The sequence below is a fragment of the Anguilla anguilla genome, chromosome 2 (assembly GCF_013347855.1).
Source record: "Anguilla anguilla isolate fAngAng1 chromosome 2, fAngAng1.pri, whole genome shotgun sequence".
NCBI lineage: Eukaryota > Metazoa > Chordata > Actinopteri > Anguilliformes > Anguillidae > Anguilla > Anguilla anguilla.
The window spans coordinates 17299964-17326017 of record NC_049202.1 but is presented as its reverse complement, the minus strand read 5'-3'; the positions used below and the strand labels follow the sequence as shown (position 1 = coordinate 17326017).

Below are 26054 nucleotides of genomic sequence, written 5' to 3'. Positions count from 1 at the left end.
ACTGTTTTGGAAATTTTGTATTTCACATTTGTATGTTTGACTTTCACCTCACCAGCTGCGGCTGTTGACCTAACTGCATCCTCTTAAACTTGATTTTACAGAACACTCTTCTGTATTGTTCATTTAGTGTTGGTTTTTTTCACACATTATTGCACACGTGCATGGAAGTACTCCATTATCTACTGTACCATCATTCCGCTACATTTAATATCTATCATAAACTCGTTTTCGAAGAGGCCAGAGACGTCGGTGAATTGACAGCAAATAATATGGGCGATTACACTCACCATTAGCAATGGCCTCTGGCACCGTCCGAACCAAAATGGTGATTGATCACCCAGCGCGCTATCGCGCAAAAGACATCACAGTGGAGTGATTTAAACCTGCGCCATATAGCTTATGGTACTTAAAATATCACGCGCTCTAACTGCGCTTAATGTGATTCGGCTGCTGACGTTCATGCTCAAGAAACTGCTGCTGCATAAGAGTACATGTTTTCGTCAAACCTTCCCCATAGTGCCGATAATTGTGCGGGAGCCTGGAGGGTGTTACGTGGGCTACGGCTTTCTGGTACGCTCCTTATGCCACAACCTGCATGTTTCTCTATTTCTCACTATCGTGCTCTGGCCCTCACTCGCTCCCTTGTCTCTCTTGCGCGCACTCCCCCTCTTTCGCTGGCGCTCCTAGACATTCGTGAATAGACGACAGACAAGCCGCTTCGAAATCAATACAGTACGAAGGAAACCGGAGCCGAGTTGTGGGTGCGCTCCTCTACGGCGATCATATACCTGCAGTCTCGGGGAGATTTGAGATTATGTGATCAAGACCCGAATCAAGTGGAACAGCGGAACAGAAGAATTTCGCCAGTTGCCTCTGTCGTCAAGGTCCTGTGCGCATATTGGAGATAATGGAAGGACAGCAAAACCGTTATCCGGCAGCAACATACCTAAACTTTTCTGGATGCATGCGCAATGTTTGAAACTTCACACTTGGATTAGTTTGAGAATTGAAACGTGTGTATTTGGAGGAGGCACGTGCGGGGTGAGTTGATTCACTCGGGGTCGTGATTCTTTACTTAGGATCAGAACTAGAATGCGTCTGTGGTTAAATGTGTAGGCTACTGCAACTAGCTGTTGAACTTGCTGCTTGTACAGTCAGTGCAGTTTGCGCTCCTCAGGTTACTATGATTCTCTGTTATGCATGGAAAATCAGGTGATCAAATAAATTATTATCAAGTTTGTCTAGGGTGTTTAGCGAAAAGGAAAACTATCTTACAAAAACAAATCGGCGAAACCTTTAAGGCACATGCTGTGTGGAAGTGGCAAGTGAAGTTGAATACTTAAATCAGAGAAATATTATGCATTTTGATTTATTCAAGGGACATTTTAGGGTCATCTGAGATTTTTAAGCATTTGAGTGTTTTCGAGACAAAACTTTGTTAGCGTTTTGCCCGTGAGCCATGACCCAAGTGGACTTCAAATTAGTGCGGTGAATTATTGAGAGAAGGTTATGTTTTGTATATACATCCAGTCAAACTCCAAACTTTCATTCACATTTCAGAAACATTCCAGTCTAATGTTCTTGAAATATGTGGAACCCAGAAAATACAAAAAAATATGTGAAAACTATAAAATTAAAAGTTTGTAAACTTTAATGAAATGTAGATATTCCCAAGGAAAACGATATATTACGCTATACAACGCGAAATGTATGGATTATACATGTGATATGTGCACATAAAGAAGGAAAAATATCACCTAAAATGTATATTTTTAAAAAATGCAGGATTGCAGTTTGCTTTCATAACTTCTCACCTAGCATATTATTTATTCTATGTCGATAAAAAAGGTGGGGAGGGTATGGTCATAAGAACGAAACCCAGTCCGCATAGTGAGATTGGCAGTTAGAAACAAGTGTGCACGAGAGGACAGGTGTTATCTGCACAAGCATTCACTAGCATCTGTTTTTGACATTATTTACAAGTACTGAAATCAGATAAGCCGGTGTGCGGAGAAGGGTTATGTGATGGAAGTCTGAAAGATAAGCCACTCCTAAAATGCGTTGCCATTGGTACTTACTGTATGGCTGTAAAGCCAACAGCCGTTTCTCAGGAGCAGACTATAATGCCCACCCCTTCAATATAATACCTAATACCTGTGGCGTGCTTTACAGTGCGCCGCTCAAATCGCTTTGAAACCTCAGAGCTAATGGAAATTCTCCATCCCAGTTAAAGACTGTGGAGTTGCATGTGCATGGGAATTATTTATTTATCCTCATCCAAGGAAATTCTGTTGAATTGCTCCCAATCAGGGGTCACTTCCACACAAACTTTTTCCCCCATTGATCACAGGGCCTATTTATCCCATGGGGGAAAAGTTGCTCCCCTTCCATAACATGCAATTTAAAAGAGGTATTGGTATTTATTTATTTATGTTTATATATTTATTTATTTATCCCCCTCTGGTCATAAGGTCTTAAACAGTGCAATGGGCTACTGAGATATGAAAGTGTTTTTGAAAAGTGTGCTGTGAATTCTCTTAATTTTGGTATGTCTAGGGGAGGATGTGGGCAGTGTAAACAGTGTTCCATTCATTCTTGGCAAAATTACATTTCAAAGAATTAAATTTTCTCTTCTCCAAATAATTTTTTTTCCTTTGGAAATGTAGCACCTTGTGTGTGACAGCTGTTTGTTCAAATTACTTAACGAATTACACTGCCTCAGTTCTAACTGGCGTTGCCTGTGCAAATTCTACTGAGTTGTCAATATTAGGTATGAATCTGTGTGAAAAAATATATTGGTTGTAGCTAATAATGTTGATGCCATTACTTGAAATATTTTTTACAGCTGTATTTTATTATCTAAAGAAACACACTTTGTTCATCTGCAAGTGACAGTGATTGTGATATGATGAGATCTCAGATCAGTGCCATTTGAAAGAGCCAGAAGCAGAAAAGTGTACGGTTTGTTGAAGTCTGTGTTGGGTGAACTCCCCAAAGCTGGAGGGAAGAAGGGGTAGCCAGAACAGCCTGTACCTTCCGTACAAAAACCTGCACATTCTGTAACTTTAGTCCATCATTGTACCTTTTGTAAATGGACCTTTATTGACATTTTTGAAAAGTCTCTCTCTCACTCTAAACTGTTGACTTCTCTTTGCAGGATGATGATGGTGGGAGGGGAATCAGGGTCATTTCATCAGTATTTTAATGATGTGTTAAACCATTCTGTACTACTGAAGGAAAGGGTGTGAATTGCTTAATGGTGAAATAAGAAGAGCCTCTGAGGTTTTTGTAGTCAGCAGTATAGAAGTTATGGCTGGCTTCATTATGAGTTTGCTGAAGACTTACAGTCAGTGAATTAAAATAGAGACCCGCTGACTCATTTGCACAGAAAAAAGGCTTGCAACATTGCCTATTAGTACTGGCGCTGGTATTAACTTGGCTGTGCTATATGGAGTTAGTTTTGTGAGAATGCGTGTGTACTCTTATTTTTTCTCTGTGGGAGTTTCTCGAAATTTCTTCATCTGAATTCGTTTTTAATTTGCAGTGCCGTAGAAAAGTATTTGCACCTTCCTTCTATTATTATATTATTTATCACCTATCATATTTGTCACACAGACTGGTTTCAGATTTTTAGACCAAATGCAATATTAGACAAAGGGAGCCTGAGTAAACACAAAAAACATGAAATGTTTGATTACTTTTTCATTAAATAAAATAAAAAGTTATCAAACATTTCATAATACCCATGTGAAAGAATAATTACCCCCTTATTTACTCAATTAACAAATTAACCAAATTTTATTTATAGTTAGATCCAGCTAAGTGAACACAGCCAGGCTTGATTGCTGCCAACCTTGTTGAATCTAGACATCATTCATATTGAACCTTACCACCAGAGTGAGGTTATCACCACTGAGTTTCTACTAGTACACTGTGCCACAATCAAAATAAATTCCAGAAGAAAGTTGTTGAAAAATATCTGTCTGGAAAGGGTTACAAAGCCATTTCTAAGGCTCTGGGACTCCACCAGACCACAGTGAGAGCCACCATCTCGAAATGGAGAACACTTGGAACGGTGGTGATTCTTCCCAGGAGTGGCTGGCCTCCCAAAGCTTCTCCGAGGGCACAGTGACAACTCATCCAGGAAGTCACAAATGATCCCAGAAGATCATCCAAAGAACTGCAGGCCTCAGCTAAGGTCAGTGTTCATGACTCTACAATAAGAAAAAATGGGGTTCATGTGTCAGTAGGAAGGCAGAAACCACTGCTAACTGAGAGAAACAATATTGTGAATCAACGCTCATCTCACATTTACAAAAAAGCATCTGGATGATCCCCAAGCCTTTTGGCATAATGTTCTATTGGCAGATGAGTCCAAAGTGTAACTTTTTGGACGATATGGGTCCCATTATTTTGGGCGTAAAGCAAATACAGTCAAACATGATGGTGGTAGTTTGATGGTGTGGGGATGCTCCAAAACAAAAAAGCCAGTTCACATCTGAATGGCTGAAAAGAAACAAAATTTACATTTTCAAGTGGCCTTGTCAAAGTCCTGACTTGAACCCACTAGGGATGCTGTGGCAGGACCTGAAGCAAGTAGTTCATGCTTGAAATCTACCAATTTTATTGAATTAAAACAGTTCTGCAATGAAGAGTGGGCTAAAATTCCTCCACAGCAATGTGAAAGACTGATTTCATATTATAGGAAGTGTTTTATTGTAGTTATCTCTGCTAAAGGTGGTGCAGCCAGTTATTAAGTTCAAGGGGGCAGTTACTTTTTAACATGGGTGATATGGGTGTTTGATAACTTTTTTCATGGAATAATTTTAAAATGTGTTTTATGTTTACTTGGGTTCCCTTGGTCTCTGATAACATTTTGTCTAATGATCTGAAACCATTCAGTGAGACAGATATGCAATAACAGAGAAAACAAGGAAGTGGACAAATACTTTTTTCACGGCACTGTAAATCACCAACTTGGAAAAAGCAGGCTGTCTCTTAAACAGGAAACAAATAAATAAGTACATCACACATTCTTGTGCATCAGCAATGGCAATTCTGTAATTCTGCAGAGGATGGGTTGTTGACGTTCATCCTTCTTAATTCTCAGCTAGTAGTGATTCCTGTAGTGAGAGTGGTGTTACGTTCAGCCTCTTCCCGAGCCATTAACTGTAAGGGACTGGGGGATAATTACCTCACCAAATTTCTTCAGTGTATGTATGAATGTTTGCCTGGTGTCTGTGTATGTGAGAGAGAGAAAGGGCGAGAGAGAGAAAGAGAAGGAAAGAGACAGAGAGAGAGATTTGTTTTAACTTTTGGGCCTCCTTTATTGCATAGAACAAAAAAGTTTAGCCCAGCTAATCTTAATTGTTCCTTGCATGTGAGCTCAGTGTTCCTTTTTGCCCTGACTGATGAAGCTGAGCTACTGAAATCCTCATCTTACATGAGTGCAGTACATGCACAGTCTGTCATAGCAACGTGTATCCATGTTTCTCAGAATATCTGCCTTAAGCAGCACTCTGCGACCTTTGCAGGTCTGTAATTTACATCTTCATTACTCCTACCTTAGTGATCTGATCACACTGTTTTCTCAGGTATGCTGCTATTTATAACAAGGAGAGAGATAGAGAGAGAGAGAGAGATTTATGTAAAGCTTTAGCAAACCATATATTGAAATAATTATGTCATGTCAATAACACATTTTTTGGATCAGTTGCTATGTCCAGGGAAATTCCCAGCTGTGTATTGATTAGGATCGATGCTGTGATTCCACTTGGTGGAGCAGCACCAAAGAAATGCAGCCTTTTCGACAGACTAGTCTACAGCCTAGTGACTCAAACAGGCCTTTGTTTTGCTGCGGCAGTGGGGGTGTACATGTAGGGGAGGTTTCTGTCCTTTTTGGGATCATGGTATCCATTCTAGAACAATCACTCTAAGATTCCCTGAGTGTGATCCCTGTGTGTGTGCGTGTGTGTGTGCGTGCGTGCGTATGTGTGTGTGTGTGTGTGTGTGTGTGTGTGCGTGTGTGATAATTCTCTGCCCTCTACCCTGTTGCTCTGCCCTCTCTTTTCATCCATACTCTTCCTCTTTCATTTTTCATTCCAGTCCTCCAAACCCTTTATCCACAAAACACAAAATTTCATTTTCACACTGCTTTATCCCAGGCTGAATGTGGGTCATTGTGATCTCACAGAGCCCACACTGGGTTCCCCTGGCAGATGAAGGCCAATTTAAACCTCAGGAGAAAGGTGCTTGGAACAGCCTGTGCCCAGCCCTCACAGAAAACCTCCGTCACTTCACTGTCACTGGTGTTCAGGTGAAGCAGATCGGCCCCATGGACTCATGTTCAGCAGCAGTAGCAGCACCAGAAACAGTGATGCATTTGTTATTTTAGTCCAGCTGAGTAGATCAACTGAGAACTTCTGTGGGGAATCAAACTGGCCAGCATTGCAAGGGGTTATCCAGCCAGTGTAGAGGGTATGACTAGGTGGCCAGATGTGCTTCGTGTGATTTTTTTGGGGGGAACATAAGCAGGACTTTGATGACTGCAGTGAGTTGGGGCATCTCATCCAAAGGATTTGTTGGCTCCAAACCATCACTTTCATTTTGGGGCTTTAGGAACTCAGAGCAGCACTACATCGGCTGTTGTACGTCAGGGACCATACTGTTGTGAATTGCCATCCCTATAGTACAGTGACCTGCCCTCCACCATTTTCAGAGATTTATATGTCACAGAAGGGGCATGGCTTTGCGCCCAGAGCGGTCAATCCGCCACACTGCTGTTTGCTGCCCTGCCTCAAAGGGGACCTTGTTGTAGGGACGCAGAGAACAGCATCGCAGTGACTGACAAGCTGTTCAGGCATGGACTCTGCCCTGAGCCAGTCTACGCCACTCTGCTTTCATCTGCCATTATAGAAATAAAGCTCTTTCAGTAAATCACGTGACTGCTCCTCCCAGGTGGTACTGTTCCATTTTAATTAGAATTGATAGCGTGTTTCAATTTTGATTTCCCTTGATGAAACAGGGTTTTATAGGAACACAATGTTTGTTCACCTTATAATCTCTATGCGCAGTAAGTGGTCATGTACATTGATGCCAAGCAACATAAACCAGCACAGGGAGCGATATCTCACCATCCGTTCCGTTTTTGGTATGCCGTGGCTCACAACTTGAAGCACAACCTATTGTAGTCTGTGTTAATGTACATTTTTATTAATCCCTCTGCTGTGCTTCTGAAGGTGTTACGTAATTCTTATCAAAGTTTCACCTTGCATTGTTAGCAGAATAGCATACAAAGGTCAAATGCGTATTTTTTATTTATTTATTTTTTTACGGCCAAACACATTTAAAAATGAAAAAGTTGAACGGTATGGAATTTGATAATGTATGTTTATTCTCATGTGTTTCTTCGGGTTGTTTTTATGGTGATTATTTGTAACTAGACTTTCCCTGTTGATGTAAATAGCCAAACAGTTCCGTCCATGACCATGAACTACTAATAAACACTAACGCTTCTACTGCTACTCTCCATCAGTATATTGAAGATTTCTTTGCTCGCAGTCTCTGCATCCCTCACCATCATTCACTGTTATCAGTTATCACCCAGGAGACGCCCAGAGTATTAACACCATAAACTGCCATGTTGCCTGGACACTAAGCCGCAGGCATTTCCCCATTCGCTATTATTAGCCTGATTTTTATAATAAAGAAGTAAAAGAAAAAAAACATTGAACGTGCACGCTTTATGAGCGTGGGTGGACTCGTTACACTCAGGTCTTCTCCTCCTCGTGTCTCTCCTGGGGCCGCATGAAGGACCATAATGCATTGCTTCTCCAAGTGTGGTCCGCTCTTCCTTGCAGTATCATGTGGAGAGGGAGGCACAATTATAGAAATGATTATTACATTATGTATTTACTTAGCCAGTGCTTTTGTCAAGGGAAACCATAGCCCATGCCATAATGTACCCACCAGAACACTTCAGTGTCCTGGTTTATTGTTATTACTACTGCTACGACACTGTTATTATAGGCCTCAATTGCTCAGCTACTGATAATGAGATCACATTAATGTATATGTGTATGGTTGGAATGTAGCTGTGATAGATGTTGCAAAGGCATATTCCGGGTCCATCAGAACATTCCAAAACATTGATTGTGGGAAAAACTTATCAGATCAAGCTGTGTCTGAACCACTGATGTAATGCATTCAGTAATATAACACAGGACCCTGCCTGAGGCCTTGGCCAGAGTTTGTGTTAGGTTGCATTGATTCTTTCTTTAAGATCACATGTCAGTGTACGGCAGTTCAGCCATAAGCTTCAGAATGCATTGGGAATGTAGTTGCCCAAAGTAATGCTATTGATTGAAGATGTTAGTGATTTTTGTAAAAAGAAGCTGCATTCATATAATGTCCAGTTTCTCACTGAGCTGTTGTGCTATTATTTGGCTGTGTATTTATTTTTGTTATGCTCTGGAAAAAAATAAAGCATAATTTTAACACAGTCAAAAGTGTGTATTTAGCATTGGTGGCTGTGGCCAACAGCTCCTCAGGATGAAGTGTAATAGGTCATAGTTCTTCCCAAGGAAGGAGAGCATCAATCGGCAGGAGTGTTGTCTCACCATTTATCAGATCTGACTCATGTTTGTTTGAGTGGCTATAGAAAGCCTGTGCCAGATATGCATGAAATGAATTCCTCTGATGCAATGACTATACAGCTCAGCTAGTGGACTGTGGAGAAAAAACTGGTGGTAGGCTGCAAGTCTCAAATGATACTGTGTGCTTCTCTGGAATGTCCCGTACAGAATTAGATTAGAAAAGGTTTGTTTATATCAATTAACAAATTGTGCATAAGTAGTAAGTGAGGCTGTATTTATTTAATTGGATTTATTTATTCACTCTATTCACACATACCCTTTCCCATAGAAGTGAGTGGGAAAGAAGGTGAGATGAGACTGCCTGTACCTTCTGTATGAGGACTTACACCGTCTGGAACTTTTGTATTTCTTGGTAGAGTACCTTTTGTAAATGGACCGTTACTGTCAATTCTCTCTCTCTCTCTGGGGGGTGAGAGAGTGATGGAAATGTGGGCTGAGTACGTGATTGTGATGTGGGGAGAGTGTGTGGTTGTGTTGGAGATTTGCAGTGAGTGTGTAGTTGCAGTGAAGATGTAGGGTGAGTGTGTGATTGTGATGAGGCTATGTGAGGAGTGTGCGGTTGGTATGGACATTTGGGGTGAATATATGGTTGAAATGGATACATTAGGTGAGTGTGTGGGTGTGATTTGGGGTCTCTGCTCCCTGGCTGAATGGTTTGTTGGGAACCAAAAAAAGAATGTCACCCTCTTCACCCTGTTTTTCACAAACTTTCAATGGTGTCAGAGGCATTCTGTCTACCTAAAGAGAGGATTTCCAGCCCCTTCAGAAAAATGCTTTTCAACATGATTCTAAGTGACGGCTTCAGTTTCCCTAAATGCATTATACTTTAATTTATTGGTGTGAAAGGAGCTCCCTGTGTCTGGCTACCTGGATCAACATGGCCTGCCCGTATCCTTCAAAGACATCCTATTTATACATTTTGAGATGGAAACAGGCGGTTTTTACAGCTCAAGTAGAAATGACTGTAACAAATTGACCTTCCTAAAATGTATTCATTTTTTTCTTAGCAAAAAAACATTTTTGTTCAGTTTTATTTGACTAAAAACGTTTAATTGGATCCATTATCCTCTTGAAATAATGCTCATTATACGGCAGTCAAGTAAAATCTCCCTATTCCAGTGGCAAACAATTAACAGTGTCACACAATGAAATGTTGAATATGTTGACAGCTGAGATTAATTTCCATGGAAATTAGCTCTATTGTCCACATACAGTATGGCCACAGGTGCCTAGAAAACTGCAGGAATTTATGCAAGCAGTATTACGGTATTACAAAGTAATGGGTAAAAGAATATTTTTCATCTTGTGATTCAGATGGTGGGGGTCAGATGGTGGTCAAGGCCAGTGGGGGAAGGGTCAATTCAATATGAATCGACAATAGATACATAATTGAGAAAGTGCTATAATGAAATTGTAGCCCTCCTATTTTCCTTCTCAAATAATCAGCTTCACTTCAGATTTTCAGCCAGAATGATGACACTAATATTGTGTTTTGTATGACAAAAATGAGGCAACAACCAAAGTTCTCAAACTAAGAGCTTGGCGTGGTTTGTGCATGGGAAGATTATTATATTGGTCTTTCTGTGCAGCGCTTCCAAACAGAGCACTGGCCCTTAGTGCAGTGACGCACTCCACGGTCCTGGGTCTAATACTGACTGTGCCAATGCAGAGTCTTGTGGGCCAGTGCACAGTTGACCATAGAGAAGCGTCAACCAAGGAGAGCTTCAGTCAGCAGGAATTCCCTCCTGCTCATTGCACAAGAAATTACTTGAGTGGTTGATTGGGCATCAGATGTCTGCCAGGAAAAGAATGCTAGTCCTCCAACACAATGGCTGTGCTGTTTAACAGAAGCAATGGCAGAAGCCGTTATTGGAAATTCTTGCACTTTTTATTACTGTGGCTCAGCCAGAATTGGTAGTGGAGATTTCAACAATGCTACAAGTACCTGTACAATGAAGCATTAATGGTTGGTATTAAAAAAATGCTTTTAAACAATGAAACTCATGCTGAAGCAACATTCAGCAGTAGAGCCCAATTATTAATTTACTATTTTTCCTTATTAAGGCCATTTTCTATGGAGCAGGCAGGGACATGGTGGGGAATGGGTTGAGGGAGCTCTGTACCCATTTGCAAGGTCTCACTGCTTGTTCCAGTTAATGATCGCTCTTCCCTGTCTCTACCTGCAGTTATGGTGACCTATAAACTGACCCCCCACCTGTGACAGAGAAGGGGGGAAAGCAAGAAAAATGACCAGCAGCCACGAGCAACTGTGGCCACACATCAAAAGAGAGAGAGAGAGAGAGAGAGAGAGAGAGATAGAAGGTGAAATGAGCCAGACTGTTTTATCAAAGGAAAGCAACAGCCTTAGGTGACAAATCTGAGATTGGAGCATCTTAAACACATAAATTATTGAGCCTTACAGAGGCACGAATGGTTTGAAACCTCTTCATTTACATCAAAGGGAGGGGAGGGGGGTTGGGATTCCTGCTCTGTCGTGCCAGATCCTTTTCATCTCCGCTCACGGATGCATTTTTCATGCGCTCCCTGAGACGCCTCCGCCACTGCGCTCATCAACTTTTAAGCATCGCTAGCCTTCAGCTCACACACTGGCCTCAGACCCCAACAAGGACCGGTCATGTCTGGCAAAGGCTGGCATTTTCTGCAAGCGGCGAACACCGTTTTTACAACCGAAGGTCTGTCCAACCGAAGGTCTGCATTTAATCAGGGCAGCACTCTCTCTTATGAGGGCCTTTAAGTATTTAGCGTGAGAACAAGGGAGCCTGTCGTCCTCTGTGCTAGCCGCTAAGTTTGATATTACAGCGTGCGGTTGGGGAGGCCAAGGCCTGACATTCATTTCTCATTCAGGCCGACTCGGACGTCTCACTTAGCGAGCGACAGCCTGTTATGTGCGCCAGGATCGTTGTCCCGCTGCAGACTAGACTGAGCGGGAATGGCGCTGTTTTTTTTTTTTTTTTGAGAGCCACAGATCAAACCCAAAGTTGTGAAGGAGATATTTATAACCAGTGACACTGAGGCCACAGCACAGATCTTCCTGGATCGTTGTAAATATCCTTGTCATAAAATTTTTTTCAGAACTGGAGATGTAGATGTTTTCATTGGTTTCCCAAAGCAGATGACCAGGGTATGACAGAGAAAATAGGTTGGCCATTGTAATGGATTCCTACGTACATTACATTACAGGCATTTAGCAGATGTTCTTATCCAGAGCGACTTACACAACTTTAACATAGCATTTTTTTTTAAACATTGTATCCATTTTATACAGCTGGATATATACTGAAGCAATGCAGGTTAAGTACCTTGCTCAAGGGTACAACGGCAGTGCCCTACCCAGGAATCGAACCTTTCGGTTACAAGCCCAGTTCCTTACCCACTGTGCTACACTGCCGTTAGTGGTTAGTACGTAGTGCGGATTGATGTTCGTTGTGTACCTTGGCTTTTTACTGCCAACTGGGGAAAGTTTGGCCTGTTGCAGCAGATTATATCACACTGTACTCTGGTGAGCGGAGTAGAGGAAGCAGGATAGTGGGCCCCACAAAACACTCTCCCTCCTGATAGGCCAGCCTGTCCTAGATATGGAAGTGGCAGTGTAATATAATGGGTAAGGAACTGGTCTTGCAATCTGAAGGTCTCAAGTTTGATTCCCAGGTAGGACACTGCCGTTGTACCCTTGAGCAAGGTACTTAACCTGCATTGCTTCAGTATATATCCAGCTGTATAAATGGATGCAATGTAAGTGCTATGTAGAATGTTGTGCAAGTCATCTGGATAAGAGTGTCTAAATGCCTATAATGTAATGTAATGCAATGTAGATACAGTGTAGGGTGTGGACAAGCAGATGTGACTGTGTGTATGCATGGGTGCATGTACTGCATGTGTATTTACCTGCTTGTTTTTGTTTGTAGTAGCGAGCATGTGTGTACATGTGTGTGTGTGTGTGTGTGTGTGTGTGTGTGTGTGTGTTGTGTGCATATATGCATGGATACATGGTTTTCTGTGTGTGTGTGTGTGTGTGGGGGGGGGGGTTAATTGTTTCTGTGTCTGTGTGTGTTTACAGTACTGTTTGCATTCCCAAACCACTAGTCCCCTTTGAAAACCAACAGCTTGGAATGGCAAGATTTAAAATTCAGGCACCTTTTCTGTGTTTCACTCAGGAGGATCGAGTGCTTAATCTTTGGAGTGAAGAGTGGTCCCTGTTTCCCACACTGTAGGCTCTGATCTTGGGGGGGTTGAAGCGCTCTAAGGAGCCACCAGGGATGCACAAAGATGAATCGAAACTCCCACTTGGGCTGAAATGTATTTGGCAGGGACTCTTCATGTCCTTTGAAGGCAGAATCCTTGTAGAATATCTGGAGTGTGATTACAGGATAGGGGGAGGGGGAGAGGAAGGTGGGGGGGGGGGGGGGTCTAGGCGGGTTCAGGGAGTGTCCACAGACCTGCTCTTCTATGAGTGTCTGCTTGGACGGCCTTGGAGCAGCTTTCAAAGCGAGCCATGATTGAACAATGGCGCCTTCATCAAAAAGCCAGCCCGAGCTGAGCTCCCTGCTCACTGAGCTGAGCAGGGGACAGATGAGATTTGTTCAAGGTGCAGGCTGCAGATTGAAAAGCAAGCAGGAGAGGGGGGTGGCTAAAGAATGGTTGACAAATGTTTCATCGTAGTACTTTGTCAATTCTATTTCTATTGGACTGTAACAGCCCTTCCCCCACTGCCCTTGACCACCATCCAACCCCCACCCTTCCAATCTTGGTCCCCGCTATGATGCATGAAGCGGTGTGCTCAGCCTGATCAGGTGTCCCAGGGGATGATGGGATGTTGGAGAAATGTGACGATTGAGATGTGGAGACTCACAATGTGCTGTGGCTTCTGTGCCTGGTCCCTCTGACCTCAAGAATGATCATTTTCCAGAGGACTGGAAATGCCATGGTGTGTGTACTGTACGATGAGAGAAGAGAGAGACTGACTGATGAAGGGTAATGAGAGGTCAGCTCAGACACGTTGCCAAGACAGCAAGCTCTCACGTTCTGCTTTTTCATGGGGGGAACTCTTACGGTTGTTTGATAAACCACGTTCCAGAGCTCTCATTTCAAAAAGACAATAGAGCAACACCAGGGCTTCTTAGTTAGGTGGTGTCCCTGGTTACCGGGCCAATTTTTTGAAAGTGGGTTACGCATACCCCAATGTTATATGGAGGGATGTTGGGGGGTAATCTGCAATTGTATATTTTTTTAATCAGTTTTAAGCATTATTGCCTGCCAGCAGACAAGTATTGCAAAAGATTTAATGCACTCAATGAAAGAGCACCAGAATGACAGTGCAAGCTGACTGACTATTAAGTTTCTCCCAGCCACAACCTCGCCATCACAGCCACCTGATAACACTGGTGTGTGGGTAGAATTCTTCCAGAAACAACTGGTTGGACAGCCCAGCCTGAACATGCTTTTACAACTCTCATGCCATTTGCGACCACACACTTATGCAAGAGCGGCTTCTCTGTGCTTAGTTTTATGAAATCAAAATACAGACACAGACTGTCGGTCAAATCAAAATACAGACACAGACTTTGTGTGAAAAACAATATGAGACTGAAAAATCTCACCAGTTAAACCTGTTCTTACGTTTTATGTGCCTCATTCCTGGTGCGCCTCTCTCACTTGAATGAGCTATATATGGTGGTCTGTCCTTGTGGGGTTGGAGGAGGAACCACTGGCCTAAGGTAATTATAAGCAGTTTCATTAGTACTGGGGTACTGGGGGAGCCATTAGAAAGTGTATCATGTCAAATCATTATTTATTGGGATAATTGGAAGGAGAAGTGTTAGACCGGAACATAAGCCTGCTGCCACCTTGGCCCCTCGGGGCCAGGGCCAAACAGATGACTGCTGGGGCCAACTGCCATTGCCATGGCGACTGGCGTCATTATTAATTCTGTTCCTCGTGTAAGTATGGACATACGTTTGAATGGTCGGACATTTCATACAAATGGTAAACTTGGTACTTCTGGAACGTTTGCTGGTCAATTCAATACAGTCCAAAGTATTTGAAATATCATTTAAATTTCCAAAAATGTCAGACTACTTAAACGGGAACCACAAGATATTGGCAGGATTCTCACGCAAGAATTTCACTCTTGAATCTCAGCAATTATCAAGAACTAGTTTTAACCAGATGAACTTGGAATTTGTATGGGAAGATAGAGCTCTATCTGTATATTCTCTTAAAATAGTAAGGGATGTGTAGAGGTTTCTAATAAATAATTTGAGAAACATTTCACAGGAGATCTATGTAACAAATTTTCTAATAATTTGAACTGGGTTTTAAAGGCCAGAGACCTTCCTGCTCTTGTGTGTTTTTGCTCAAACTTGCTGGTTAAAAAACAAGCACTCACTTGGAGGTAGTTAGGGAGGTAATAGAGTAGTCAACCACTTACTGAATTATTACTGGAAGAACCACCAATAAGTCCCATGTTGTTGGACATGAACCCACACAGAACTTTCACCATTTGGTACCCCTGACATGATCAGTCAGACTGTACCTACACTGTAAAAAAATAATAATAATAAAATGAAAAAAGTACATTTTATGGTAAAATACTGGCATCTGGGTTGCCATATAAACAATGGTTACAGTATGTTAAGCATACGGTAGCAGGCTGTATATCTAGGAAATGCTGAATGTATTATGGTGTTGAATGCTTATTTACATAACAGCTGTTTACAATTTTGTACATTCACAATTTTGCAGACTTTTACTGTACAATCTGCAGTCATTGTTTTTCAGTGATAGGTTCCCTTAACCCGAGACGCACTCTTCTTATGCTGAGAAGAGTATCGTTTAGTGCTGAATATGATTGATGAATGTGTGTCGATACAATTCTTGTGTGAGTCGTGGTACTGATTCTAGAACTTAATGCTACCCTGAAACAGACTAATAGGAGAAATCTTCCTTTTCAGCGGTTACTGCTGCTCTTATAAACCTAATGGATGCACTTATGTATTTTGTTTTGACAGGCACTTTGGGAAAGAGGGTCTGCTAAATGAGTGTAATATAAGGTCACTTTGTTCCTTCATGTTTCTCTACCCAAACAGAAATACACAAAAACAAAATCTCTCCCCATACACAACAAAGACCTGGGCCAACTCCCAATAATCCAGAGTTATGCACAACTACATCAGGCATCACATCATATCTGTTTGAACATAATTTTCCTTATAGCTGCCATCATGCCCTCTTGATGATTTACGGGACAATATAAAGGGGAGAGGTCCTGTTTGAATAGATAAATCGACATTTACAAGATACAGTCTGTGTTCCTGGGAGTTGGTAGAACGTTATAAACTCGGATGCATTTTCAGCGGGTTTTCTTGTGTGCGTGTGCGCGTGCACGTGTGCACGTGTGTTTACAGAAGCTCACCTCTTGTCCTTGTGTCCACGTGTGCAGATGAAGTCCGCGGGGGTTGGTGACGGAAGTCTCTTCACGGAGAGCTACTGCAACATCTGCAATGCCCAGCTGATCTCTGAGTCCCAGCGTGTCGCCCACTACGAGGTAAGCATAGGCCTATACGGGTACAGGAAACCACCACACTAGCTGTCCAACTATACAACACCCTCATTTAAATGTTAATACCAATTTTGAACCAACATCGACAGCCTGGTGAAGTGCCAACTTTTACATGAGTGCTTTACATCACCGGTATGTCCATACTTTGCAAACTAGGACGAAACTGAACCTCCCCCACCATATGCGATTGATTTTTCTACGTCGTCAGCTAAGGATAAATACATTTTTCTTGAAGTGCACAGTCTCCTAACGTTGCACTAATTCATTTAATGTACTGTGGCTATACTGTGATCTATTGCTTATTCATTGCATTTCATGTATGTTAGTAATGCAACTTTGACATTGATGAGTTGAATGTATTCGTTGAATTGATTATTATTTGATTTATTGTTGTCCAGTGTTCACATTATGAACATTTTCATATTGGAGAAACAATATTTTAGTAACTGGTGAAATCAAATTTTTTTTCATAAATAAGCCTTTTCAAAAATAAAATTTATTCATTCTTGCATACCCATTTTGAAATAGCGTCAGTTGCCATGGTTTCTTTAATTCTTCTATCCGACCTTTCCTGTGTCCACTTTCCCTCTGGTCCCTTTGAGGTTGTTTACCTCAAAAAACAGGAATTCACTGTCCTGTTACCACCTGAGCCACTCAGATGGACTATACCTATATTTATCACGGCCTACTGCAAACAGCCTCTTATCTGCTTTGGTGTCCTTAGAGGTGCTGTAAGTGGTGACAAATATGGAGGAAGCAGACAAACAGCCGGATGTATAAAAGTGCTCCTGTCCTCTTGTGCGAGTTGCTCATCTGTTTTTACAGAATCTGGGACAAAGCACAGTGGATTTTATAAGTGTGTAAAGTTTTCTTCTCTCTATTATCTATTATCCTTTTCCTTTTTGTTGGGGATTCTGCAGCCTGTGCTTGTATTCTGAAAACATAGGCATGTTTCAGATGAAAAGATGCTCTGCATTACCGCACTGACAAAGCAGGCGGGCCTGAAAATTCAAGGGTGCATTCAAAAGCGTGCGTCTTTTGAAAATGTAGCATCAGGGAGAAGGAACTTGGTTAAAAGTGTCATGTTGTCTAATCGGTCCGTTTTAATTTACTCCATAACACCATTTCAAGGGCTCCATTGATAGTTAATGTAACCTGCCGGACAGAATAGAGTGAGTCTCAATGGAGTGGCCCTGTGGGAACAGGAGGGGTGTGGGTAGTGTGGAGCGGCAAAAGGGGGGTAGGCGTCTGAATAAGCATTCATTCAGGAAATAGGACTGGAGAATCCGTCTTTGGAGAGACTGAAAGAAAGAAAGGGAGAGACGGAGACAGAGAGCACATGATAGAGAGGGAGAAAGCATGAGAGAGAGAGATTGACAATGGGTCACACATTGGGCCTGATTCACAAAACAGGTGTAAGAACGTTTCCAAGAGCATTTCGCCATTCATTATTTTTTTCTTATCTGTATTTGTTCATGGCTGTTTCCTTATGCAAATCACATGAACAGGATTGCGCATAAAATTTACAAACAGCCAGCCTTCATAATCTCGTACACCTGGGATATGCACTAAAACAAAGGTCTGCACATGTGTTTTGCGAGTGAGGCCCATTGAGAGGATGCTGAAAATAGAACTTTTGGTCTAATAGCAGGAGCTTGTAGGGCTTACACTCTACAGCTCACATCAGATCTCTCTCACTCGAGATTTAGTGAGAGACAGACATTTGTCTGTTTCTGGTCTGCCTGTCAAGATACTTTAATGCAACTCTGGATGACCAGGAACTGTGTGTATGTGTTTCTGTGTCTGTGATGGTTAGTGAAAGAAGGAGTGTGTTCCATGCATTCACAGTAGTGTACACTACTTAGCATCACACATTTACATCATTCAACCAGAAAAAAAGCCATGTTCCACTTCAAATTTAACATTTTTTTTCCAAAATTGCTAAATAAGCAGACATATATCCAGATTATTCTCCAAAATAAATAATTTGCTTGGATGGGTGGAGGGAAAAAGAGGAAAGGGTGTGGGTGGTTTGGGGAAAACCGTTGTCAATTACTGAGGATGTTGCCGGGAAATGATTCAAAATCTTTCCAGTGAGCAAAAGTCAGAATCTAGACCTCTAGAGGGGTGCAAATCTAGGTTGAAAGATATTTCGGCGTAATCAGATTTGGTTAACCTTAGCATAGCTTCGATTTTCCCTAGTTAAAGCCTGACTACGTCCTAGTCGACTAGAAAGCTTTCACTTTTCAACCAAATGTATCACCTGGACGCCTAGATGGTGTTTCCACATTATTTTGCTCTCTGTTGCTAATGGCTAGACTGATATGTCGCTCACAGTAGTGTGCTAAAATGTGACACAGTTTGTCTTTGCAACATTCTTCATTCAGCTGAATATTCACACCCATGTTTTTCTGGTGAAACTTTTACAGCACTCATACGCTTCCCACGTCAAAGCTGCCACATGGTCCACTGTGCGCTGTAAAAAAAGAAAAAAACAAGAGATTAAGGCTGCTTTTCCCAAAAGAGGACTTGGAACTGAGTTATTGAAGATGACATTTCATCGTGTATTAAAACAGCGTTCATTGGCATTCTTTCTGTGAATTCCCTCAGATTATTCCTTCAGCCCAATGGCTCAGTGAAAGCTGTGGATATGACAGGGACAGGCGCACATGCGAGTGACGTGTTCCGTCATTCAGACAGAGAAGGACTGTTAAATTTTAAAAGAGATAGATAAGACGTGAAATACGTGAAGCCAACGCCGCTAACTCACCGCTGCTTCAAAATGAAGGTCGGAATCTCAAGGGCGAATCCCCAAATTTCCACGAACGAATGGTACAGAATGGCCTTCGCCCTGTGCAGCATTTGTGAAACAGCCTGATGAATGAACGTCACTCAGAATTCACCGTTCGATGAATCACCATAGCGTTCTGCTGGCCAAGAAGGATATAAGCTTTACATTTTGCAGTTCCACAGCTTGTGGACAGGGACTCCTGATTACTTTTTTTTTTATATGGAGACTCCTTTAAGTTCTGTCAGTTTTTACAGCAAGGCACTCCGTTTCCATTTTTCTGGCAGGTTTCATTTTTTGCTATACACTTGCTCAACTGGCTCCAGTAGGATTGTAGCATTCTTAACTGGAGGCTGGTATAACAGGAGGCTATTATGGCAGTGTCCGACTTTGCAGATTCCAAACGCTCAGACTTCAGGCCATGGAGCTGCTGTGCTACCTTTATGATCCAGGAGATTTTAAAGTGTTGAAGTGGCGAATAATACAGGCTACGCTAGTGTCTAATGTCCCTTCCATCTCTTCTCCTTTTTCACATTTTCTTGCCTACTCTTCCCCTCCTCTTCCCGTCTCTCCTCTCTATTTCTCATTTCCCCTCTGCTCTCCCCCTTCCCTAACCTCCTCTCTTTTTATTTCATCTCCTTTCCGCTCTTCTCTCCTCCTCCCACCTCACCACAGAGCAAGAAACACGCCAATAAAGTGCGTCTGTTCTACATGCTGCACCCCGAGGATGGGGGCCCGCCCTCCAAGAGGCTGAGACCTGACAACCCGGTGGGTCCCCCTTTTCTGGGTCCTTGTCCGCACGCTTGCACCCGTTGCATTTTTCTAGTTTCAACAGGAGTGTACAGAAGGTACTGGAGACTTCAGCTAATGAAATATGCTCTCTGTCTCTAGACCTTTTGGCCTGAGGTCTGGTGTCTGTGCCCTGGGTCCTGAGTTTTAAGATCTGATCTTTGGAAGCAGGCCTGGTTCCTGCACTCTGATGCGGAGAATGTGAAAATGGTGCTAGAAAAGGCCCTCAGCAGTGATTAGATCTCTGTATCCAAACTTTTGGAAAGAAAAATGTGCATCGAAACAAACAGATAAGATATTCAGAGTGAGACAGAGGGGCGATATTGCACATTCTCTGACTAATTTGTTCCTTGGTCTGTTCCTCAGGGAGGTGCAGGAGAGCAACTTGGGCTCCTGAAGGGAGTCAGCCGTCTGTCTTTCTGTTCACAGGGTCTTGTGAACTCTCAATTAAGATCTGATTATTTTAAAGGAGGGAGAAAAAAGGGGAGGTAATGACAAAAGTTTTAGTTCTCTTTTCTTTTTCCCGCCATTTCTCACGTTCAGTGTGTCTTAGAGATAAAAGCAAGAAAAAAGAGGAAAGACGTGGCTCACATGATGATGCAGACACCTCTGTGTTTTTTCACCGGGAGGGTAATCTTTAACAGCTTCCCCCCCCACCCCCCCGCCTTGCACCAACCAAACCCCCACCTCCCTGCTCGCTGCTAAGCACCCTGGCTCATATAATTACTGATGGAATCTCTGCAGGAGAGATTAATTACCCCATGAAAAATTCAGCTGCCGATAATAGGTAACTGTTGCCTTGGTCTGGCTTGGCTGCTCATTAGAAGCTCCTTAGTGGAGGAATTTTCAGCATTTATATGGAACACTGGGGAGTGTAAATCAAGTGGACTGATTCCTCTCCAGTCACCCTCCCCTGGAGATACAGTGCTGGGCTCCCCATCCCCTCAGAAGGACTTGCCCTAAAATTAGGTTATTCGGGAGATAACATTTCCTGTCTCCATCCCTCTTCCTCTGCATGCACACACAGGTATGCTTGTGCACATGCTCTCTCTCTCTCAGATCAATCACTCAGTAACATTCAAGAGCAAATTAAGACTTTCACTAAGTGCTGCCCAGATTTTTATTAAAGATGAGCTGCAATAGGTTTGCTTTTGGTGGAATGTAGTGCTTAATTTTGCCACTGAGTTGGACCAAGGCAGTGGGTATCTGAAGAGAAAGTAGGTTAAAGGCAATGGGAAATAGGTTGTAAAAATCTTTTTTCAGCATTGCTTTCTCCTTTAACTTGTGCGAGTAGGAGTTTGAAACATTTGCATCCTGCTTTGGAGCACGTCACAAGGATTAGATTTGGTCCTCTTTATAACCATAGCCTTGCACATCATGAGGGGTAGTGTGTATGTTTCATGTATGTCTCACCAGAATTATAAGGCTAAATTCGTTAAATCCAGTGTTCTTTCCTTGGGCTATTTTAAAGGCACTCTACATAGAACATCAGGTCTCTTTTTGAATGCTAAACTCAGTAAATCTCAGTAAAGCTGGTGCGTACAGTGCGTCATCCCTCTCTTTCTTTAGATGCTAAATTCAGTAAATCTGGCCCATTGGTTTCTGCCTCCAGTTCCTTTGGATACTCAGGAACAGGCATGGCGTGGTTTGGCATGTATTCCTACAGTTTCCAAATAAATCAAAGGTTACACGCCTGGTGTAGACTCCTGCTGGCCCGAGGGTACATTTCTAGAGTCCCGCAGTTTCTACAACCACCGAAAACTGTAACGCTGGAAGCAAGCACGTGCAGGTCAGATAAACACAAAATTAATTTAAATACTATTGTTGAGAGCAGGGCAAGGCCATTGCATGTTCAGAGCTCTAGTACCAACACTCACTCTAAATAATTATGTTTGTGTGCAATATAGGTCACATGTAAATGAGCCATAGCAGATATAGCAGAGAGAGGGAGATAGAGAGAAAAGAGAAAAGGGGAGACAGCCATGTGCTAGAAAGAAAGTGTATGTGTGAATTTAGATTAAATCCTTTCATGGACTAAACAAAATAATGAAGCTAATCCTCACCTCCATAAAAAGATGTTGATAATGAGTAAGTAATTTCAGATGCAACCCCACATTTTCAAAAACAGCTTACTTTTAGGGTATGACAGTTTGGGAAGCGCGTAACATCCTTGCTTAATGTATCTGGCATCCCCTGAATATTTGCATAATGTGTGACTTTCTAAATGATATGCACTTCTCTCCCCTTTCCCGAGTGGTACTACCCTGAACTGCACCCCTCCCACCCCCATCGCTCTAGCCTTCCAGTGATGTTCTGAGCAGTACAGGAACAGCTCAGCACAGCTCAGTACAGCTCTTCCTGTCCCCCGTCCATTGTTAGAGAATTACAGAGAAAACACTTTCAATGATGACAGCGAAAACCCAAAAGGGGATTTTGACATATTTTGACAAACCACAAGTCTGTGTGTATGTGTGTGCGTGCGTGCATGTGTGTATGTGTGTAGGTGTGTGTGGAATCTCCCATGTGGTAAATCTAGCTGGATCCAGAGGATTCTTAGTTATTGTTACTTTATTAAAACCATTATTTCTTTTGAGGTTACAGCTTAATATGATCTCTATTAACAATAAATTGTGTCACTGTGATACACACAGACATGAACACACAAACACACACACACTCATGCACACACACACACACACACACACACACACACACACACACAAACAGTAGTTGGCTGGAGGGGAATTAGAGATTTGTTGCATGCCACTGCCCTGCATGCCTGGTGTACAGGCTAACCCCCAAACAGAACTCTCATCTTGGTCCTTTTGCTGCCCAGCCTGGAGGATTTGGGTCAGCAGCTGCTGGAAACAGACAGTTACACAACATGAGAGGGACCCCCCACCCTCCCCTATCCTCCATAATGAATGGTCTCATCTATCACAGTCCCACTCAGGACTACAGTCTAAAAAGAGCAGTCTAAAAAAAAAAAGAAGAAAAAAAAACCTCCTCTTGGGGGAGGAGTTACCGGTGAAGGCGGGGCACACGGCAGCTTCCTGGGGAAACAACGATCTCAGTATAGTGACCTGCACACTCACACTGCTAAGCCTCCCCAAAACCCACAGCTCACAGCTTTCAGCTCTGGTAACCTTGCACTGCACCACTAGGTCCTTAAACCATGCCCCCCCCCAAACCCCCATCCCCTCATCCAAGGCCCAAGTCAAATGAGGACTTGTCTTCCTCTCATTCCTTTTCCCGGTGTTCCCAGATCAGCCTGGGATGGATCTCAATAAGAGAGGGGACACCTCCATTCTGACCTGAGATCAGCTCCAGTGACCCAACCTGCCTCATCCTGCAACTCACAGCCTCAACCACTCAATGATGTGTACAGCATGCCTAATAGGCTGAAACAAAAGAAGATAAATGATGGGTACATTGTTGTATTCATCATTATGCATTCTTTAAGTGCTATTTACTTTCTGTTATTTCACTGAACCAGCACCTTATACAATCGCTAATTACTCCTGTGGATTTTAGACTTCTTTGTTATATAGATTTTTTTTCTCTTTGGAAAATTCATCATATTTAAACTGAATGCATATGTAAAACAGTAATAACATTAACCCATCCCTTTCACTCTAGTTGGTCAAACAGTGCCAGAACATCCTAGTCCAGTGACTGTAATGAGATGCATCATGTTGCACACAACACTCAATATAGGGTTCAAACGTGTGGTCTGCGCTTTATGTAGCAGAAGCATAATTCGTAGACAGTGAAAGAGCTTCCAGTAAAATATTCCAGGCTTTTCATTGTTTATTATTTATTAAAGATAGTGCTATTCTTCAAACAGTATTTTCTCAGTTTGTACTCTGCTGGGTTGTTGTGAAATGGACGCACAGCAGTGAAAGAGATAGTTATGACAATATATGTTCTTTAAATAAGCCCATAAAATGGCATTAAGAAATAAACAATATCCATGATAGTACTGCCAAGTTCAGAAACCATTTGCCTGTTGTTGTTGATAGTTTAATACTTTTCATGTTCTAGCTGGGTTTCTTATCCATATAGCAATTCCATGTTTGGTATGGATGGAGTAGTGTATTCCAAACTCATATTTTTGTCTTTGTCAACTTTCCCTTTGTTGACCTGGGCGCATGAACACTTTTACATGGTCCAATATGACAGCAGTAAGTTATACATCCAGTCTCATGTGTGTACAGTATACACATATTCTCCTGTGAGTACAGTATACACCCAGTCTCCTGTTTGTACAGTATACATCCAGTCTCATGTGTGTACAGTGTACATCCAGTCTCTTGTGTGTACAGTTTACACCCAGTCTCCTGTGTGTACAGTATACATCCAGTCTCATGTGTGTACAGTATACACACGTTCTCTGTGTGTACAGTTTACACCCAGTCTCCTGTGTGTACAGTATACATCCAGTCTCATGTGTGTACAGTATACACACGTTCTCTGTGTGTACAGTTTACACCCAGTCTCCTGTGTGAACAGTATACATCCAGTCTCCTGTGTGTACAGTATACATCCAGTCTTCTCTGTGTGCAGCACACTTGCATGTGCATTACCCTCACCTGCTTTTGAATTTTACCTCTTGCTCCACGGTGGTTCCACGTGGCTGCCACTCCACTTGCCTCGGGAAGTAGGCCAGCGGTGTACTTGGGGACGGGTTGCTAGATTACTCCCTGTCTGATTTGCTTAATGCCAAGTCCTAGCATGACCTGCTCGGTCTGAACTGGAAAAAAGTTTGTAGGGAGCTCATCCTGATGACGTTTAGCGATGCTCAGAGAACTTCCTGGAAAAAAAAAATAAAATCACATGAGTTAAAGAAAAATGATTATACCACAGTGGTCCGCCCCTGAGATTCTGACTCTATTTCACCGTGGAGGAAGTCAGGTTTTCTCTGTAGGCTTCTCCTGGTGCAGTGGGGAGATCCTATGGTTTCTGATGTTTTAAACAAAAATTCTGGCTGTTCTTCTGAGAAAATGACCCCTCTCCCCCAGTACTGAGCAAGAGCTCCTCTTCCTTTCCATACCTTTTCTCTCTTTTCACTGTTTTATACATCGCACATTCCTCCTGTTTGTGTTTATTTATGCATTTTGTATGCCAGTTACAGTACTTTCCCTAAAGGCAGCAAGAGATTTGTGTCCAAACATTGCTGCTTGATTCAGAATTAAAGCCGGTTATTGGCAGTGGAACACTGGATGAATAATGGCCAGGAACAAGTTGGATCCAGGAAATGGTACTTGCTGGCAATGCTTGTTCAAAAAGTACCAGGCCCTCAGCTTCAGGGCCGGAAATGAGTCCAACTGCCTCGCAAAGGCCAAATCTATATAATGGACCAGTAATATTATTTATCTTTCCTTCTTGTGTGAGTGTGTGTGTGTGTGCATGCTTACAGTGTGTGTGTGTGTGTGTGTGTGTTTGTGCCACTTTGATTTGGACATTTTTCTTAATTGCATTACGTTGAGATATCAGCAGAAGCACTGAAGGAATGAAGAATTAGATTTTGCTTTCAGTGCGTAATGTGTTATAACAGATGGTGGGGCGCTTAGCTTGTGTATGAGTTCGTGGAGGTTGTATACTGCCTCCTGGTGGACTGAGCCGGTCCCACATTACCATCACCCACAACTGCTGGGAATGGTAACAATTCGGTCTGCATTTAGGGTATGCATTCCTGTTTTTATTTGGTATTCATATTCAACCTTTTTAAAAATACATTCAGTACGAATGATTCTTCATTGAAAATGAATACACATGACATTTTAAAAACTGGGAAAAAAATTTGTATTAATATATGTTACCGTTATTGGGTTCTCATTATCATTTGTGCAATGGTATAATTTTAAAGCTAGAAACCATCCTAGTAATTTAGGTGTTAAGTACAGTTTGACTTTTTTCCTCATTACCTGGAAGACTGCTGAGCTGATTTGTTGTCAGCCGATGCTCTTTGTTAAAAGGAACCAGTTTTTGGTTTTACCTAATGGCAACTTGCCACATGAACGGAAGAAAAGACTTTTCATTAATACTCTGGCTCACTTGAGTTATTTCAGTCCCTAGGCTATACCTCTGTGCAAATATAATTTTCAAATCTTTGTCTTTTTCTCAAGAGCCAGGAAAAGTTCTGTTTTTCTGTATTTTCTCCCAATTTCACATTTGCACTTTTTGTTCCAAAAGATAATGACTTTTACTGAATAACCCAGCTGTGATCACAATGGACATTTCA

General features: G+C 42.2%; 1 protein-coding gene across 3 annotated transcripts in view; it reads left to right on the top strand.

Annotated features, from left to right (window-relative positions):
- The first annotated feature begins 236 nt into the window (after window positions 1-236).
- The window catches only part of LOC118221828 (zinc finger matrin-type protein 4-like), a 58306-nt gene continuing 32488 nt past the window's right edge, over window positions 237-26054 (top strand). Inside the window, exons 1-4 of one of the 3 annotated variants that reach the window (XM_035407225.1) lie at window positions 248-1041; window positions 4031-4198; window positions 16114-16218; window positions 19697-19789. In XM_035407225.1, the coding sequence (XP_035263116.1) occupies window positions 16114-16218; window positions 19697-19789 (198 nt within the window). In that variant the 5' untranslated portion in view covers window positions 248-1041; window positions 4031-4198. Of the gene's footprint in view, window positions 1042-4030; window positions 4199-16113; window positions 16219-19696; window positions 19790-26054 lie in introns of all 3 variants that reach the window. The other 2 variants (XM_035407223.1, XM_035407226.1) reach the window with 2 other exon arrangements.